Source organism: Panulirus ornatus, chromosome 57 (assembly GCF_036320965.1).
Source record: "Panulirus ornatus isolate Po-2019 chromosome 57, ASM3632096v1, whole genome shotgun sequence".
Taxonomy (NCBI): domain Eukaryota; kingdom Metazoa; phylum Arthropoda; class Malacostraca; order Decapoda; family Palinuridae; genus Panulirus; species Panulirus ornatus.
The window spans coordinates 20,431,583-20,451,222 of record NC_092280.1 but is presented as its reverse complement, the minus strand read 5'-3'; the positions used below and the strand labels follow the sequence as shown (position 1 = coordinate 20,451,222).

The 19,640-nt window shown below is 50.3% G+C and overlaps 1 protein-coding gene across 4 annotated transcripts in view; it reads right to left on the bottom strand.

The window, feature by feature from the left end:
- Su(Tpl) (Suppressor of Triplolethal) overlaps window positions 1-19,640 on the bottom strand; it is a 406,195-nt gene that overhangs the window by 82,276 nt on the left and 304,279 nt on the right. The window contains exon 1 of one of the 4 annotated variants that reach the window (XM_071694572.1): window positions 17,275-17,653. The exons of 2 other annotated variants lie outside the window; for them this stretch is intronic. Coding sequence is in view for 1 of the 2 variants with exons in the window: in XM_071694571.1 (XP_071550672.1) it covers window positions 15,904-15,957 (54 nt within the window). In the remaining variant the exon portion in view is untranslated. Of the gene's footprint in view, window positions 1-15,903; window positions 17,248-17,274; window positions 17,654-19,640 lie in introns of those variants that run through there. One more of the 4 variants, XM_071694571.1, reaches the window with a different exon arrangement.

The window sequence follows — 19,640 nt, the reverse complement described above, 5'->3', positions numbered from 1 at the left end:
CCACGACCAATGCTCATGGCACCTACTATCTATTTTAACGCAGAACTGTCCTACTCTATTTTCCTCTTAACACACACACACACACACACACACACACACACACACACACATATATATATATATATATATATATATATATATATATATATATATATATATATATATATATATATATGTTTTTGTATTACCATCATTATTATTTCATATACATCACCAACAATTATGATACTATTTTCATTATTATTATTATTATTATTATTATTATCATTATTATTATTATTGTCATTATCATTATTATTATCATCCATCAGTGCTGTAATTACATGACACTTTACAACCCACACTTCCACCAGTCAGCGGCCATGCTCTCGAGTCACACACACACACACACACACACACACAACACACACACACACACACACGACCTATGCCGCTAATGGCACACCACAGGACGGGGCTGTCGACAACTGGCCGACCTCGGGACCTGACGAATCTCACCACACACACACACACACACACACACACACACACACACACACACACACACTGATCCATCGATACATAACATTCCAGGATTGTGGCAGGGGAACACCTGCCGTCAGCTGGGCCGACCTAAGCCAGCACAGCACAGCATATCACAGCATGTGATCAGTGTGTGCGTGTGTGTGTGTGTGTGTGTGTGTGTTCGCGCCAGCCGCTGGTGATCAAGCAAGAGGAGCTACCTCCCAGAGCGGCCCCCGTGAAAGTAAGGCGGGCAGCCCCACACCATACCGGACATTGCACAATATACACTTGAGCACTTGAGCGGACGTATGACCTCCACAAAAGCAGGTCCCTCGTGGCCCACCGAATCTGCGCTGGCCTACAATGAGGAGGGCGTGGCTACAGCCATTACAATATGACCATCGGGATGTGAAGCTGAGGGGGGGGGGGGGGTGAGGCGGTGCGCGGGCCCAGGGGTGCGCGCGGGGCTCCGGCCTGGGTACGTGTGTCACTCCATCTTGTTCTTACCTAATGCCCATCGCCTCTATCCCACCCTCTCTCTCTCTCTCTCTCTCTCTCTCTCTCTCTCTCTCTCTCTCTCTCTCTCTCTCTCTCTCTCTCCCATCCTCAAGTGCTACGCGAAAATCATCGACTCCCTTGTTAAAGGCGACACTTTGCTCTCAACAATGTCGAAAGACGCTCAACGATTCTGGGGGTCTGTCTTCGTGTGTGTGTGTGTGTGTGTGTGTGTGTGTGTGTGTGTGTGTGTGTGTGAGGGGGGTGGAGTGGGGAGGAGGCGGCGGCGCTCGCCGCCGCTCCCGTACCCGTTCCCGGCCCTCCGCTGCAGCAGCCAGGCCAAACTACCACATCAACCATAAGCTGACTCATTACCCAAGATAATTAGGCTGGAGCTATGCACCATGATGAAGCCTTACCCACACCCCACACACACACACACACGACACCCCAGCACGTCCTGCACCACAGCCACCCAGCAGGTCCTGCACCACAGCCACCCAGCAGGTCCTACACCACAGCTACCCAGCACGTCCTGCACCACAGCTACCCAGCACGTCCTGCACCACAGCCACCCAGCACGTCCTGCACCACAGCTACCTAGCACGTCCTGCACCACAGTTACCCAGCACGTCCAGCACCACAGCTACCCAGCACGTCCTGCACCACAGCTACCCAGCACGTCCTGCACCACAGCTACCCAGCACGTCCTGCACCACAGCAACTTAAGCACATCCTGCACCACAGCTACCCAGCACGTCCTGCACCACAGCCACCCAGCACGTCCTGCACCACAGCCACCCAGCAGGTCCTACACCACAGCTACCCAGCACGTCCTGCACCACAGCTACCCAGCACGTCCTGCACCACAGCCACCCAGCACGTCCTGCACCACAGCCACCCAGCAGGTCCTACACCACAGCTACCCAGCACGTCCTGCACCACAGCTACCCAGCACGTCCTGCACCACAGCCACCCAGCACGTCCTGCACCACAGCTACCTAGCACGTCCTGCACCACAGTTACCCAGCACGTCCTGCACCACAGCTACCCAGCACGTCCTGCACCACAACCACCCAGCACGTCCTGCACCACAGCCACCCAGCACGTCCTGGACCAAAGCTACCCAGCACGTCCACCACTACAGCCACCCAGCACGTCCTGCACCACAGCTACCCAGCACGTCCTGCACCACAGCCACCCAGCACGTCCTGCACCACAGCTACCCAGCACGTCCTGCAACACAGCCACCCAGCACGTCCTGCACCACAGCCACCCAGCACGTCCTGCACCACAGCCACCCAGCACGTTCTGCACCACAGCCACCCAGCACGTCCTGCACCACAACCACCCAGCACGTCCTGCACCACAGCCACCCAGCACGTCCTGGACCAAAGCTACCCAGCACGTCCACCACTACAGCCACCCAGCACGTCCTGCACCACAGCTACCCAGCACGTCCTACACCACAGCTACCCAGCACGTCCTGCACCACAGCCACCCAGCACGTCCTGCACCACAGCTACCCAGCACGTCCTGCACCACAGCCACCCAGCACGTCCTTCACCACAGCTACCCAGCACGTCCTGCACCACAGCTACCCAGCACGTCCTGCACCACAGCAATTTGGCACGTCCTACACCACAGCCACCTTACATCCTGTGCCACAGCAACCCAGCAAATCCTGTACTACAGCAATCCACCATGTCCTGCACCACAGCAACCTAGCTCATCCTGCATCACAGCAATCCACCACGTCCGGCACCACAGCAAACCAGCATATCTTCACCACAGCGACGTCATATTTCAATCCAGAAACTATAAAGGTAACAGACAGTAACATGTCCAATAACAAATTTTGTTACGTAAGTCATACAGACCAAAATACGACAAAATATGACAGTAAAGGGTAAGGAAGTACACATACATGATGGTACAGGGACTCAGGGAAGTACATACACATGATGGTACAGGGAAGTACATAAACATGATGGTACAGGGAAGTCCAGACACATGATGGTACAAGGGCTCAGGGAAGTACACATACATGATGGTATAGGGGTTCAGGGAAGTACATACACATGATGGTACAGGGCTACATGGAAGCACATACACATGATGGTACACGGGCTCAGGGAAGCACACATACAACCCTGTGAACACAACCGTATTCTCTCCTACATGTATTTTGCGACCGACATTTTCCACAGAGGTTCCCCAGGTCAGTCTGATCTAGTCGTTGAGACAACCAATCAAGCAAGAGTAACCCAATGAGCAAGTCGCCAACCCTCGTCCTGTCCAGGGTCTTCTGGAGACGAGCAGCTCTGCTGAGAAAGCTGGTAAGGTCACGGACCATGAATGGGTCACTCTTACTCTGTGTGGTCTTGTTGAGGCGGGCTGGTCATGTCGCGCTGGCGTGTTAACAATACCATAAACGGTAGGGAAGTGCCGCTGTCGAAGCCTCGAGTACCAGCGGTCTGTCATGGCTTGTGCCACTGCTCACCTCCTCACGCATCACCATCTTAAAAGGGCGCCGGGGGGCCGACCCTTGGGTATTGATGACGCGAACTTTAACCTGTGTCTATGGGGTGGTCAGATCAAAGGCTAGGGGGGATCCACCATCCATAGGTCACAGGGTCGATGGCAAAATGATATTTCCAATCTACAGTTTGGACACAAAGGTGGCGCTACGTGACGAGAGCTTCTCCTCGGTCATGTGAATCATTCATCCATTACACTTTTTTTTTCATGTACTTGTATAATTTCACTTTCTGGATGGCTGTGAGGCCGGGGGTGGGCTTTTAAGACAGCGATCGGAGGGAGTAAGACAACACGCTGGTCTCCAGACGCAACTGTGGGAGGGGCACAAGACTGGCAGCACTGGTTCCCCCCTCGCCCGGTAGTGGGGGTTAAAAACCCAACAGCCTAGCACGAATACGTAGCGCGGGAGGAGGAGGACGAGGAGTAAAATCGTCACAGATGACCGTCTACACGCATGTCTGTGTATAATAATTCACTGTCGTTTTCGTACGAGATATGTTCACTCTTCCCCCGGCAATACTTGTACATGGTGACGTCAACCAAGCTGTGTCTAGGTGTCAGTGTGTCCGGCGTGACCAGACCAGTAAAGCAATAGATTTCTCTCGATCTCTCCAAGACGAGCAAAAGTGCGTGTGGAGGCAATCATTATGGCAACATCATCATTCCCTACACGCACACACACAGTCGGGTAACAATTATTTTCCTACATCGTATCACAACTTTTTCTTTTTACTGTATATCAATATTTAATATATATATATATATATATATATATATATATATATATATATATATATATATATATATATATATATATATATATATATTCCTATGAGTCCACGGGGAAAATGAAACACGAAAAGTTCCCAAGTGCACTTTCGTGTAATAATCACATCATCAGGGGAGAGACTAGAGAGAAATATAACAGTCAGTTGATATACATCGAAGAGACGAAGCTAGGACGCCATTTGTGATCCTTTCCAACATATATGAATATAAGTCGATTCTTTTTTTTTGCTTCAGGTGACTCTCTGACTGGGGCTGTCGAATACCCTACTTCACTCGAGCGGATGAAGGTACCGAACGTGCTGTACAGTGAGGAGTGCGGCCGGGAAAATATACGTTGTCTAACACCTGACAAATTATCACGCGCGTGCAATCAGATGGCGCCAAAAGGCACACTAGATATTCGTACACAGTTCTAATCCATTTTAGGAAAACTGTTTAGTTTGCCTAGAGGTGAACTGCGATCGACCTGCTGAACGAATGCATTTATCGTTAACAATCTAAGAGGATGCTTCATATATCAACAGGTCTCACAAATATTATGGTCTAGGGGGAGAGGGGAGACTGCATTACCTCAGTGGACAAGCGCTGCCCCAGCCGATCCTCACCGGCCATGTTATGGAAGGTATCTATACAGTCTTATGTGACCAGAATGACCTGCATAACCAAGTTGACGTTTACCTTAGGAATCTGTTACCTGTAACGCTCGCTCGTGGTAACAGTACCGTCACACACACCTGTACCGCTCGTGGTAACTACCATCACCCACACCTGTAACGCTCAAGGTAACAGTACCGTCACCCACACCTGTAACGCTCAAGATTACAGTGCCATCACCCACACATGTAACGCTTAAGGTAAGAGTACCGTCACCCACACCTGTAACGCTCAAGATTACAGTGCCATCACCCACACATGTAACGCTCAAGGTAACAGTACCGTCACCCACACCTGTACCGCTCACAGTACCATCACCTACACCTGTACCCTCGTGCATATCTGCACCATGACCACGTCTGGCGCTGGTAGTGAGTTAATATTTGGCCGGATAATATTCTATACTGCGTAGGGCTGAGTTGGCCGGGGACTTAGCAAGAGGAAAGTTCCCCCAAACAAGAGACTATTCATCTACACAATTCCCAGTTACTCCTCCCACATACCACAATATTTTCCCCCCCTTGTAACATTTCACCTTGAGTGTGGCGAGCTGAACACTCGTAAAAATACATGACAAATGAATTCTTTCTTTTTCTTTCCTATTTCTTCATATACAAGGCAAGTGGCGACATATCTCCTCTCCCGCTCCTCTGCGCACCTCTTGTGATCTACGCCTGACGTTCGACGATATCAGAATCGTGGGTGAATTCCCAGCTCTGGGATATCAAGGGGAAGGCGAGCCTGGCGAGGATGGGAGTGGCGGCGACTGCGGATCTGGGAGCCCTTGACATACAATCCTCAACTCCCAGCACACGTGGCCTCCTGGCCTAGTCACTCCCCAGCAGGGACTCTTGTGTGTGTTCTGGATCCCAACACCACAGTCAGCTGCCGCTGTAAATGACTTGAATTATTTTTCAGAGGCGGGCGGGCAGGGGTCCAGAAGTCTGGCTGCTGACCTTTGTGCTGTGGTCGCTGATGATGGTCGTCTGTTTTTGTTTCGTGCGCTGGGGGTGAGGAGTACATGGGCGGCGGGCCAAACTGAATTATGTTACAACTGGTGTGGCAGCGTTGTTATCAGAAGAGTTTATAGGTCAGGCGGTGTCCGGGCTCTGCCACACCAGCACAGCTTTTATCGACACCAACACCACCAGGCACCACCTCCTCCCTCCTACACCCACACACACACACACACTCGCCTCTCTTACAGGTGCTCATCAACACGGCACCACGCGTGCACCTGGGCCTTACACCCACAGGGCCTACACCTAGGGACAACACCAACCCCTCTCCCCTGCGTCAATATCAGCCTCACCTCCTCCGGGAGGTAGTCTGCCCACCAGGAGCAGCAGCTCTCTCTCTCTCTCTCTCTCTCTCTCTCTCTCTCTCTCTCTCTCTCTCTCTCTCTCTCTCTCTCTCTCTCTCCCTTGCTCCACACACACACTTACTTATCACACCCCCATCTTATCTGGGCCATAATCTGTACCCTGCCAGTTTCTTATTCACGACAAACAAGACATTTAAGAGGTTAATATACCCAGTGGACGACGGGCGGGCGGGCGGGCCGAGCAACCCACCAGCCTACTAGCCTGCCTCCCTCCCAGGCCGTCCACAACCCTGGGGGCGGAGGCACCCCCAGGGCAAACACGCTGCCTCTGCCTCGGACAACAGCGCTTCAATAAAGGTTACCCGGACTTGGCAGCCACAACGTGTAATGTTAACAGGTCCGCTACACAAAGGCTGCGACCAGGACAAGCTAAAAGGCCTCCGGGCCGGCTGACCCGATGTGAGGGCACTCGGTTCGAGGACGACCCCTTACCAGAACACCTACGTCAATAGTGTTAGGTCCTGACCACCCGTCAGTCACCAAGAAGCTTCGCTGCAGCGAAAGACGCAAAGCTTTGTTCTTAAGTCAATTTTTTCGTATCATTCTCTCTCTCGCGCGAGACGGCAACAGTAGCAATCGTTGTCATACAAGTGTCCTTAAACAGGGCGAGTACGATCCTTGAGCAGGAACTTAAAAGTCCACCACACCCAAGGGTCGTCTTAAAGGGACGACGTGTCGTCATGCTCGACGAGTTTGAGGTCTCCAGTTGTGACCATGGGCGTGGAAAAGAGTTAAGAGGTTTGTGTGTTGTGGTCCAGGAGCAATGTGAGACAACTTCCCTCCCTCCCCGACCAGGAAGCACCACCACCACCACCCACCAGCAGTAGCCAGGAGCCTGGAGGACTGGCTGGCTGACTGAGGACACAGCAGGATCCACTGGGCACCACTCGTGCCAGCGGCTGACAACAAGAGGTTATCAGCAGGGGTGGTGGTCGGGCGGCGGCTACTGCACCAGTAATCATCAGCCACCACTGATAACAACCGCCCCTCTAACTACCTACCACAGCCCAGCCCCTCCTCTCCTCCCCCCTATTCCTGACGGAGGTAAGAGGATCAAGCAAGGTCATGGCCTGGCCTGGCCACGTCCTGCTAGGGTCGTCATGAGCTGCACCGTACCTGGCTACTGCCTGGGCTGGTCCAGTGAGTGAGCAGCACGTCAGACACTATCCCGGCGGTCGTCAGACAGTATGGCAACGCTAATTATGATGATATCATCATGATCAGTGTGTCGCCAACACTCCAGCCACCACCACCACACACTACCTGTACACCAACACACTGCCTGTACGTCCACACACTACCTGTACATCCACACACTACCTGCACATCCACACACTACCTGCACATCCACACACCACCTGCACATCCAAACACTACCTGCACATCCACACAACATCTGCACATCCACACACTACCTGTACGTCCACACACTACCTGCCACAATCCTACACACTATCCTGCACAATCACACACCTACAGCACATCAACACTCCTGTAAATCACACTGCCTGGCACATCCACAACACTACCGTAGTCCAACACACTACCTGCACATCCACACACTACCTGTACACCAACACACTACCTGCACATCCACACACTACCTGTACGTCCACACACTACCTGTACATCCACACACTACCTGTACGTCCACACACTACCTGTGCATCCGTACACCACACTGAAGAGTGACTTAACAATGCTGTTACACTATCTGGTGAACATAACAAAACTACCTGGTGAACGTAACAAGGTCGTCACACTAAACTAAACTGGTGAACGTAACAAGGTCGTCACACTAGACTAGACTGGTGAACGTAACAAGGTCGTCACACTAAACTAGACTGGTGAACGTAACAAGGTCGTCACACTTAAACTAGACTGGTGAACGTAACAAGGTCGTCACACTAAACTAGACTGGTGAACGTAACAAGGTCGTCACACTAGACTACACTGGTGAACGTAACAAGGGCGTCACACTAGACTGGTGAACGTAACAAGGTCGTCACACAACACCACCTGGTGAGCGTCACAAGGTCGTCACACTACACCACCTGGTGAACGTCACAGGGTCGTCACACTACACCACCTGGTGAACGTCACAAGGTCGTCACACTGCACCACCTGGTGAACGCCACAGGGTCGTCACACTGCACCACCTGGTGAACGTCACAAGGTCGTCACACTGCACCACCTGGTGAACGTCACAGGGTCGTCACACTGCACCACCTGGTGAACGTCACACTGCACCACCTGGTGAACGTCACAGGGTCGTCACACTGCACCACCTGGTGAACGTCACAAGGTCGTCACAGTACACAACCTGGTGAACGTCACAAGGTCGTCACACTACACCACCTGGTGAACGTCACACTGCACCACCTGGTGAACGCCACAGGGTCGTCACACTGCACCACCTGGTGAACGCGAGGAGAGTGGTCCAGCGGAAGCAGGTTGTGACGGAGCCACCTGCCAGGGGGAAAGCCATGCGTCAACTGTGCCTTGTGAGAGAGCGACAACAAACTGTGGAGTCGTGGGCAGCGGAGGTGGCACTAGACAGCCACTGTTGCCTCGGAGGGTCTCAGATTACCACGACAGTGTCGCGGGTCCTGCCTCCCTCACTCCCTTCCCGCCTGGAGACCACGGAGGTGGGTAGTGAGTGAGCCGCCGCCCTCCCTCCTCCCCCTTCTTAGTCAACTTAAGACGGCGGTGGGTGGGTGGGTGAGGATGTATGGGGGCAGCAAACGGGTGATATGGATGGGGGGCAGTACTCGGAGGGGTAACTATTAACGGATGGGGCAGCAGTGGGCGGAGGAGGGGTGTGGTGATATCATACAATGGCTAGGCAAGTAGTGGTTAACGTGGGAGTGGGAAGACAAGTGTGGAAGGGGGGAGGGCATCACACCCTAACACTAGGGTACAGTACCCAGGATAATGAGATCCTGTGGTTGGTGCTGGGGTGAGGTATGCAGCAAGTGGGGAGGCCACCACAGCAACACACTCAGTGGTGGCATCACGTTAACAGTACGTCCTGTTACCATCAATGCAGGAGGGTGAATGACGTGCACGGGATAGAGTGAACTGGAACGTTGTGATATAGAGGGGGTAGACGAGTTGTCAGTGGACTGAACCAGGTCATGTGAGGCGCCTGGGGTAAACCACGGAGAGGCCTAAGGGGCCTGGCTTGTCGATGAGGAACTGGAGCTGTGGTTTCGGTGCACTGCACATGACAGCTCGTGTAAGGATGTGAGCGGATGCGGCCTTTTCTCATCTGTTCCTGGCGCTACAGAACCGAACTAAGGCATGCGAGGCGTCGGTCGCTGGTCAGAAACTCGTGTGTGTGTGTGTGTGTGTGTGTGTGTGTGTGTGTGTGTGTGTGTATCCCGGTACCACTGGAGGACTGCTGGGGACCGAACAGGTGGGGGACGCCCCATACCAACCCCTCTGGCCGCTCGCCAGCACCGGTGTAGGTGTCCGCTGACACTAGGGCATATGTGCCACGGCTCTTTATAGACCCACCGCTGATATTCCTCATGTGTGTGTGTGTGTGTGTGTGTGTGTGTGTGTGTGTGTGTGTGTTGTTTATGTCGCTCTGGTGTGTACAAACAGAACCATACATGCATGGCATACGTATACAAGCTTGAGCCATGAGCCGTACGACCTTCACACATGAAAAACTAGCAAACACACACACACACACACACACACACACACACACACACACACACACATCTTGCATGACATTAAAATGGTCAAAGGGATGGCTTGTACTGCTTTCACTTCGCCTACGACTAAACATTTTGGTCGAGTTTCAGACTCATTCGTTGACGTGTGCACTAGCATGTGGACCTGCAGGAGGATACTACACAGTCTCCTCCCTCAAAACAAAACGCTTCTGCTAATTCACCAGCCTTATCATGCCTCCTAGGGCCAGTCGTGTGAGGGAATCGAGACAAGACTATACTAATAAATCCATTTAAGGGGTTTAGTGGTCTCGCTATACCTGTGTCAGGCTTCAGACACAAGCATAGTTTTTGAGGGCGTTTAAGGCATCGTGTGTGTGTGAGGGTGTCTAATTAAAGTCAGCGAGGAAGGAGAGAACCACGTTGGATCTCCTGAGTCTGCGTAGGTGACACACACACACACACACACACACACACACACACACACACACACACAAAATATCACCTACAAACCCCTGATAAAGTTACTCGTGAAGACAACTGGATACGAATATTTACTGTGGGCAAATTTTACTGTAAAGATAAACATTAGATATGGACTGCCAGAGGGCGTCTCTTACTGTATCCTACGAAAGACGATTCGAAGACAGAGGTAGACTGGCACAATACTGCAGCTCCTTCGAGAGGGGGTTAGCAATGACCTAAACTGTGGCTAGAGGCCAAAAGAGATGACTTTTTTCTTTTTTAAATTCAAGTTCTGCTGCAAAGCAGTTTCCTCTGCTGCTGTTATCGCCCCACCCATGTCAATAGCAGGCGAGAGAGGACCTCATTCTGTATTCAAACATGCTAAATATGTGTGTGCAGAGGAGGATGCACTTATGAAGGATATTAGGGATACATCAGGAGTGTGACAACCCACAGACACTAACTCCAGGGTGACTACATGGTACACGCGTCCTCCAAGATAAAATCTAACACAGGCATATGCAAAGCAACGAGGATGGGCCACTCCACTGCCTATGACTAATTACTGGAATCTCTACCCTGAGAAAGATTTGGGGAGTGATAGACGATCAAACACCATTACCAGAAAAGCACATGAAAAAAAGATGATGCAAACCAGCAAGAGTGTCGTCAGTCAACACTGCTTTCCCGTGCGAGGATCAAGAGATGTTTGGGGAAAAATTATGACAACACACAAGACCTAGATCAGAGCATAAGGCACCAGTTTGGGTCACCCTACTTAAGGCAGGAATATAGAACTTGCTGGAGAGGGTCCAAGGGAGGACAGCAAAAACTGTTCCTTAAATAAAGCACCGACAAGGAGAGATCAGACGAGCAAGCATGAACGTCCACATCGAAAAATATTTAGAGAGAGACATGTACATATGCCAAACGGAGGCATAATTATTACGTTGCTTTCTCACGACGCTGACAAGCGACAGTTCGTGGAGACGGTGAACCAAAGATTCTCTAAAATGTAAGCGATAGGGAAACGGGGCAAGCAAGTGATGGGATTCGTCTGATTATAATACTTCTACATTAACAGAGTTGTGGACGAGTGGAGCAAGCTAGCTGAAGAGGCAGTGAGAAAGAAATAAAGGCAATTCATGAGAAGAAAACGGAGCCCCACGAAGGTTTAAAAACAACTTTCCACTAAGCACAAATGGTGATCAAACACATACAAACCCACCTCTACGACTTCTATGGAACAAGGAACTCCGTTTAAAAGAAAAGAAAATAAAAGAGAAGGGTGGACTGTGTGTAACTGGACTGCAGGAAAGCATCTAACACTCTTCCACAGGAAGGTGGATCTTCAGGCTGGAATATGAGGAGTGGCGGGGGAAAAATTACCTCAGAGAAAGGAAATAAAGGAGGCATGTCACAAGAGCCTCCTCGAGATGGGTTAGGGTCACCCGTTGGCGTGCCACAGGGTTCACCTTTGGGACCACTGCTCTTCTTGATCCAAGGTAATGATGACTTGCCACTGTACCCGATTATGACTGAATGATGTCGAGGTTATCAAGGAAATAAAGAATGATTATACCTTCTGACAAGGAATCCAAGAGACCTAAAAAAAAAAAAAAAAAAATAATAAAAAGAAAAACTCAAAAAGAAGTCGGTCTGACACAAGGTTGATGAAATTCAATCCAAGTAATTGTAAGTAATGAGGACGGAGGAGAGTATGCGAAGGAGAACATAAAAACATCCAGAAGGGAATAAGACGCAGGAATATGTATAAAAAAAAAAAAAAAAAAAAAAATGGACCAAAAACTGGGAGTCCAAGTCAACACGGTACCTAGCCAGTCGCTGGGTCACTTAGCAGTACCGTAAAGAAGTATTCCATCTGCTGGTAAACATTAAAACAGCATTCAAGTACGTTAATAAGGAAATATATTCAACAAACTATTCACATCCTTTATTAGGCTAAAGCTATTAAGTACGCTTCTCAGATCTGGTCAACGCACTCGAGAAAACACAAAGGAACACAACGAGAGCAACAAAAACTGTACCAGAATTAAAAGAAAATTACAAATTCAGAGGTCATATCTATCTATCCACCACGGATAATGCAAGAAGAGTAAGGGGCGACTTGATCACACCTTTTAAAAGTCTTTCACACCACCATGACCATGTCAGCAGTGCACAGTTCTTCCAGCCAAGCAAAAACCAGGACTACCACATGCCACAAAATTATACTAATCCAGAAGCTTTTCAGAAATGAAGTATGGAAGTATGTGAGCGATGAAAGTGTGGATGCTAACAGCAAACAGAAGTTTCACTGGTGTGTGTGTGTGTGTGTGTGTGTGTGTGTGTGTGTGTGTGTGTGTGTGTGTGTGTAATTAGTGTTACCAGACTCCTCCTACCCAAGGTTACACTGCGAGTGAAAAGTTACTTTTTTAGCAAGGCTGTGTCTGAGGGGGAACAGTCACGTCAGAGGACTTATCACTCCATAGGAGTTTACATTTCCAGGGCACTGTACGTAGTGCAGCCTCGGGGCGCAAGTGTCTCTAGTAATGTCTAGTGTAACACCAAGATTCTCTAATAGAAAGAGGACTGAGGGCAATTCTATAATATATATATATATATATATATATATATATATATATATATATATATATATACAAATGGTGTTACCGGACTACACCAGCCTTTGGTTACGAAGCGAGTGAAGAGTGGCCTTGTGCGTGGCTGTGACGAAAGGTAGAACAGTCCGTTATTTCCCTACACACCTGGTTTACAGTGCTGCCTTGAGTCTGTGGAAGCCCCATAAAAGGGGTTGTGTGTGTGTGTGTGTGTGATCAATACGGAGAGTGTTGTACAGTCAGTCATAGGGCCCTATCTCGTATGTTTGTGTATCTCACATGTTTGTGTAGACTACATATACTTACGAGCCAATCATATCACACATACGCAAGTGTTTGGGCAAGCAAATGGACACATATGAGCGTAGTATATATATATATATATATATATATATATATATATATATATATATATATATATATATATATATATATATACGTGAAGCACTAATATAAGTAAACTCGCTAGAAAAATAAACACAGACGTCCCAAGCTTTCGACTGTAGTTCAAGCCATGTTCAAGGATACAGAGTCAATTTCTGTATCCTTGAAACACTGTCAGACGCTAGGAGCTCTAGTGCTTATTTCCCTAGCAAGTCTACTCAATATATATATATATATATATATATATACACAAGTATCACTATACATAAACACCATTAAATGTCTCTTATGACAACGGCTCCCCAAGGAGAGAGAGACCAATTCGAGGCCAGACGACCTGGATCAAAGTGTCAAGGTACGACGCTAGGGAGAACAGGTGTATGAAGCACGTAAGACAAGAGACGGCCAGCAAGCTTCGTCCTAATAAGAGAGAAACAGTTCCAATCATCATTTTAAGTCAAGACACGATTATAGACAGTGCGCCTCCCCTCGGGCGGCTAGCTAAAACCGAGCCACAATCTTGAAGTGGATGTTCTCAATATACTATAAGTTTAATCTCAACGACTGCTATGAAAATGTGTTTGCTGCACGAAAAAATAGGGGAGGGAGGAAGGGTGGGGTGGGGGTGGAATGTAAACAAATATAAAAGATTTCGAAGCAAGTTCTCAAATTCTCGAAACTTTTTAACACGTCGATGAATCAAATTAACTCACACATGCGCACAAAAGACTTGACTATTCTGGGCTGGAGTATTTGGCACGGGTGGTAGCCAGGAAAAGCCATTGGGAGGGGGGGAGAAAAGTTCTCTGACAAGCATGTTATTTGCTTCTTCTCTGGGCCGGACCAAAGGTTCCAACCCCTCATATTACCGTTAAGTATGTATGTCCTTGATGCGTGTGTGGTGCTGTGTATATATCCCGTTACCTTCCTATACTCGCAACATCACCGTCATAAGGCATTTGTCTTTCATTTATTTTCTTCTCACCTCGTAGTTAATATTACGCTTTCACCACAGACACGTACTGGATTATGAGGCACCGTGAATATCGTTAATCAGTTCAAAATAATACGGTTCTAAATACTGACTCTTTCCCAGACAGAAGTTCCTCTCAGTGAACAGGATATCTACCCAAATAACTTCGCTGTCAGTGCCCGCCTTGGAAAGACTTAGAACGGACTTACCAATTAATCTATAATTAACTTCCGCAGTTACCCCCGGGGAGTATTAGTCAACAGATCACAAGAGTTGGCTTGCAGACCCTGATCGTAACAGCCTACCTAAACATGCGGCTCATTACAAATACCAACGTGTGTGACATAATTAAACTCGTCTCACAATCTTAAAACTCGACGCTGGCAGCTCTTCTGCCTACGAAAGCGACGCCAGCAAGTATACGGAGTTACTGATCTCGAAGTAGGGCAAATTATAGTGTCTCGCATGTTCCTTCGCCAGAGAATGAGTTTTGGTAATGTAGGGTGAGGTGTGGGCGCTGCACATGGCTGCTGGGTTGGCTTCGCTGGGCTGTGTGTGTGTGTGTGTGTGCGTCAGCCATGGCCTTGTGCGGTGCACGTTTCTTGGAGACTCACCAGCGTTGCCCACGGGGGTAGTTGCAGTTACTTGCATCTTTCTTCCCTTTGGCAGACGTTTAACCCCTCTGGTACGTAAAACCCTCCTCACAAGGTATAAGTAACCAGTCCCCAGCCATCGAAGCTACGTCATTACTAAATACTGTTTAAAAATTCGAGGGACTGGTATATGGAACGCCGAACGCCAGAAAAATCTGGCATCAACATCTTGGCCAAATTGTCTTCGGAGGCGTGACGACTGTGGCTGGCTGGGAGAGACATTAAATCCCTCCTCACCCCACCATCACCCACAACTGACAAGCGATGGTCCTTTGCACTTGGAACATTCCAAACATCGAATATATGCTCATGATCATACGCTAACACATTAGAGAGAGTGGAGCTGACACATTAGAAAGAGTGGAGCCTTCCAATTATTACCGGTTCAAGTCATGGTAACTCATTCGGACAACGAAGGCCCCGATGTGGCAAACACGTTTTCAAGGAAAGTGGGGGAAAATGCGTCGCACTTGCATTGTCATTGTAAAGTCTTAAACAGAAAGTGCATTCATCTCTTTGTTTACTTAATAAATCAAATATCTTTTATTATAAACGTATCTTACGTAAGGCCTCCACAAGTGACCTCGCCAGCCAACAACTACGAAGTGAATCAGTTTTCCCGTCAATTCTTTTTTTCTATCAATTGACAATATGGCCTATATCGCCTGTTAAGGTGACAGTGACCAGAGTGCCTGGTCTCGCGTACTCGTACACAACAGCAACTCTCACGTTCTGAAGCAACCCACAATTTCCTCACCAGGTATCTCGTAACTGTAAAGATTATCAAAAAGGTTTTAAAAGTCCACCACATTCTTGGCCACCACTTGATTGTAGCCGTCCGTACCGACAGTGGGTCGTGGCCTTGTATACTATCAAGTTTCCAACAGTTTTTACCAACTCCTGAATTTAAGTAAAAAGGGTCATTAATATATGTATACTACATAATGTTTGGTACAGCACACTATGATATGTAACCTTTTCCATCCGATCTCTGTTCCCAGAATGTTCACACTCATCCATCAGTCATTACGCATATGAAGGAGGATTTTTGGTACATTTCCATGGTAAACGGAAGGTCACATGGAGCCATCATTGCCCTAACCGCACATTCGGACACTATAACGAACAGACTAATTCAGGAAAAAAAAAAAAAGGGGGGTTCACATTCCACGTGTCTTTGCATCTTTTTCCCGAGGGGGTCCGACTGTCTCCTGGGCGTGGAGGATGAGGGTGTCCTCCGGCTGGTGCAAGGGGCCGCCGCCTCACCCCAAAGGGACATCATTCATGCAGAAGGTATTTCCCCAGAGTGAGCCTGAGGCCAGGCAGTGAGCGGGTCACCTGCACCCAGTTCTCCGCTCCCACGGCCTCGCTCACACAAGCTATTCATATCAACAAGTTCACATGCTCAAATTTCTCATTAGAATAATAAAACACTTATTAATTTTTCCTTCATAGTCATCATTAATGAAACACGGGAGATTCGTGAGCATCCATGTTTTTAAAAGTCCTCCTCCACTGTTATGCACTGGTATGGCCGTGTAGTACACTAGCTGGGGTATGGGGGAGGGAGTGACGTTCACGGTGGTGGAGCGCTCCTCCGCTGGCCAGCCCCGGCCACCTCCAACAACACCACCACCATCACCAAGGACGGATTAGTCAAGCGGCGCGGGTTTTTCCGTTCCACTGGATTGCTGCCGTACACTTTACTTCACTACTCCATAGGGTGGGAAGTGCCATGGTATCACTGGCTGCCACTGCCGGCACTTCACTGTTCCTTATCACTTTTCTACATAAGGTCTAGTTTTGCACACGATTTTCACAGTTCACTCGGGTGGTGGCAATCCTCGCCACTGTTGCCGACACTCGTCCCTCGGGGTCACAAACACCTACAGCAGGATGAAACCCGAATTCTGGGCATGGGTAATATCACTCGGGTTACGGGTGCCGTCGAGGGCCAGGGCGTGCGGGCGTGAAGGTGTGGCCACCGTGCTACGTCAGCAGGACGCTTGAAGGTCGACCACCCACCCGCCGCCCGCACGTTCCACACCGCTCGCCACCTCCGTCTCCACTCTCATGTGTTACTTTGGCTCAAATTAAGTTAATGGTGCAACACATAGCAAGCTAATACCTTTATAATTTAAGAAGCTAAGGATGATAGGTTGGTCAATTTATTATCAGGAGTCATCATAAGAGTGAGTGCCGTGGTGACTCGGCCAGGTGGCGGCGTGGCGAGCCCGCGGCCGGCCCGGAGTCCGCCACTCGGGCAGGAGTGGCGGAGAGCAGCGGTGGTGACAGCAGCAGGCGGGCCGCGCACCGCCTACCACCCAACACCTGCCCTCGCCGCCGCCATGCCCAGCCCAGCTCCTGGCCAGCGGACAGGCGGCCGTACTACAGGCCGGGCAGGGGCTGCTCAGGCCGCCCTGGTCTCCTCCGCTAGCTAAGCTAGCCATCCGCTGCAGCAGCAGAGAAGGAGTCCGGTCGGTCGGCCGAGCCACGACACACTGACAGCCAGATTCGAGGTTTATATACTCTTATGGTTGGCTAGGGCCTCCCCCACGCCCCACCAACTCCCAGTGTTTCACCAGCCACGTCACCGCCTTCTCTAATGCTATATTCAGGCGCTTAACGCCGGAGTTTCGACCTTACCGCCGAGACGTAACCCGGCCCAGATGGCGCGCGTGTAGCGGGAGGGGCGCAGGGGGAGACGGGAGGGTGCGGAGGCGGAGCTTACTAACCCTCCGGCAGCATTTGTGGCAGCACAAGCGCGCAGGTGACGCTCAGGTATGTGGCGCAGCCAGCCTGAAGGGGGCGGGGGAGGCGGCCCACTGGCTGCCAGACAAATAAAGGGGAAAGAAGGGGATCCCTGGCAAGACAGCCACATCGCCAGGGATAACCCACCCACCACCCAACGGGAGCCCCAGCCAGCCACAAGTGGAACCCACATTCGCCTCTTCTACCCCTATTATTACTATCATTATTATTATTATTATCATTATTATTAATAACACTAATTAAACAAAAGCTCCCGAATCATTTTAAAGTGACACAGCCCTTCCAACGAGCGACCCGTAGTACAAGTTTCACGAAGATTACCATCTCTCTCTCTCTCTCTCTCTGGGCCACACGGAGGTTTACACTAGCGGCGGCGGGCTGGAGCGGCGGAACTCAGCCTCTCACATTTCAAGTGTCCAAACCTTGCACCACCTGTGGCCTCTAACCCGCCGCTCTCCCTCCCCCCGTCCCCTCCACCTCCTCCACCACCACCACATCAACCCTCCCCCTCCTCCACCACATCAACCCCCCACCCTCCCCTCTTTGATTCACTGCTGCCTCACTGTCAATACTGCCTTCCAGAAACCTCACTTGCTGGTGCTCGTCTGACACTCGCTGGTCTGTTGTTGCCTTCCTGATATACCTTGCCTCCCACATTCTTCTTAACCTTACAATCCTTTATCAAGCGTTCATGTGCCCGGTGTCCAGCCAGGATTCCCTTCAATACGTGACTTTCAACCAGTGCGTGAAACAGCTTTGTAAAGGTAGTTCCCACTATCAATCTATCACGGCAGTTACATATATATCACTGCCTTGGCAACGTGGGTCACCCACCAAAAACCAGTCATCACACGCGTACCACACAACAACCTTCGTCAGCCAGCGATGCTGCTCCAGTCTAACCCTTCACAACGTCAAACATGACATCCTATACCTCGCCGTCTTATTCCTTAGGTTCCCCCCAAGGATCAATAATACCGCTTTCCTACCAGGGACACTGCATGACATCCTTGCTGCCCCGCCCGTTCACACTCGCTAGCTTCCCACCCCCCAGGCCGGAAGTTAGTGCATGACGTCCCCCGCCAGGCGCAGTGCAAGTCCTGATATCAATTCCTGCCATGCAACTTTCCGATGATTCCGCTCTCCCTATTTTCCTTCATTTCACTCCTTGATATCCCACACCAGTCATGCGATAACCCCCCCCTAACAGTCGACCTATTAGTCCTGGCCAGTCCAGCACACTCAACCCCGTCAACTTTGCCTGTTATCACCCGCCACACAGCACCTGACAACCATCCCCTTGACACCCTCGCCTGACTGGTCCAGCCAGCGCACACCCCCTCCCATCCCTCAACCAGTCTGTGGTGTAGACAAACCTCTATCCGACACCCCCAGGATAGAGGTTTTGGTGCAGACAAGCCCCTGCCCGACACCCCCGTCAAACTAGCCTGTGAGACCTCGTCCGACCAGCCCCACCGACAACCCCGTCAACCAGCCTGTGAGACCCCGTCAGATCAGCCCCACCGACAACCCCGTCAACCAGCCTGTGAGACCTCGTCCGACCAGCCCCACCGACAACCCCGTCAACCAGCCCGTGAGACCCCGTCAGATCAGCCCCACCGACAACCCCGTCAACCAGCCTGTGAGACCTCGCCAGACAAGCCGAGCCGACAACCCCGTCAACCAGCCTGTGAGACCCCGTCACACCAGCCCAACCAACAC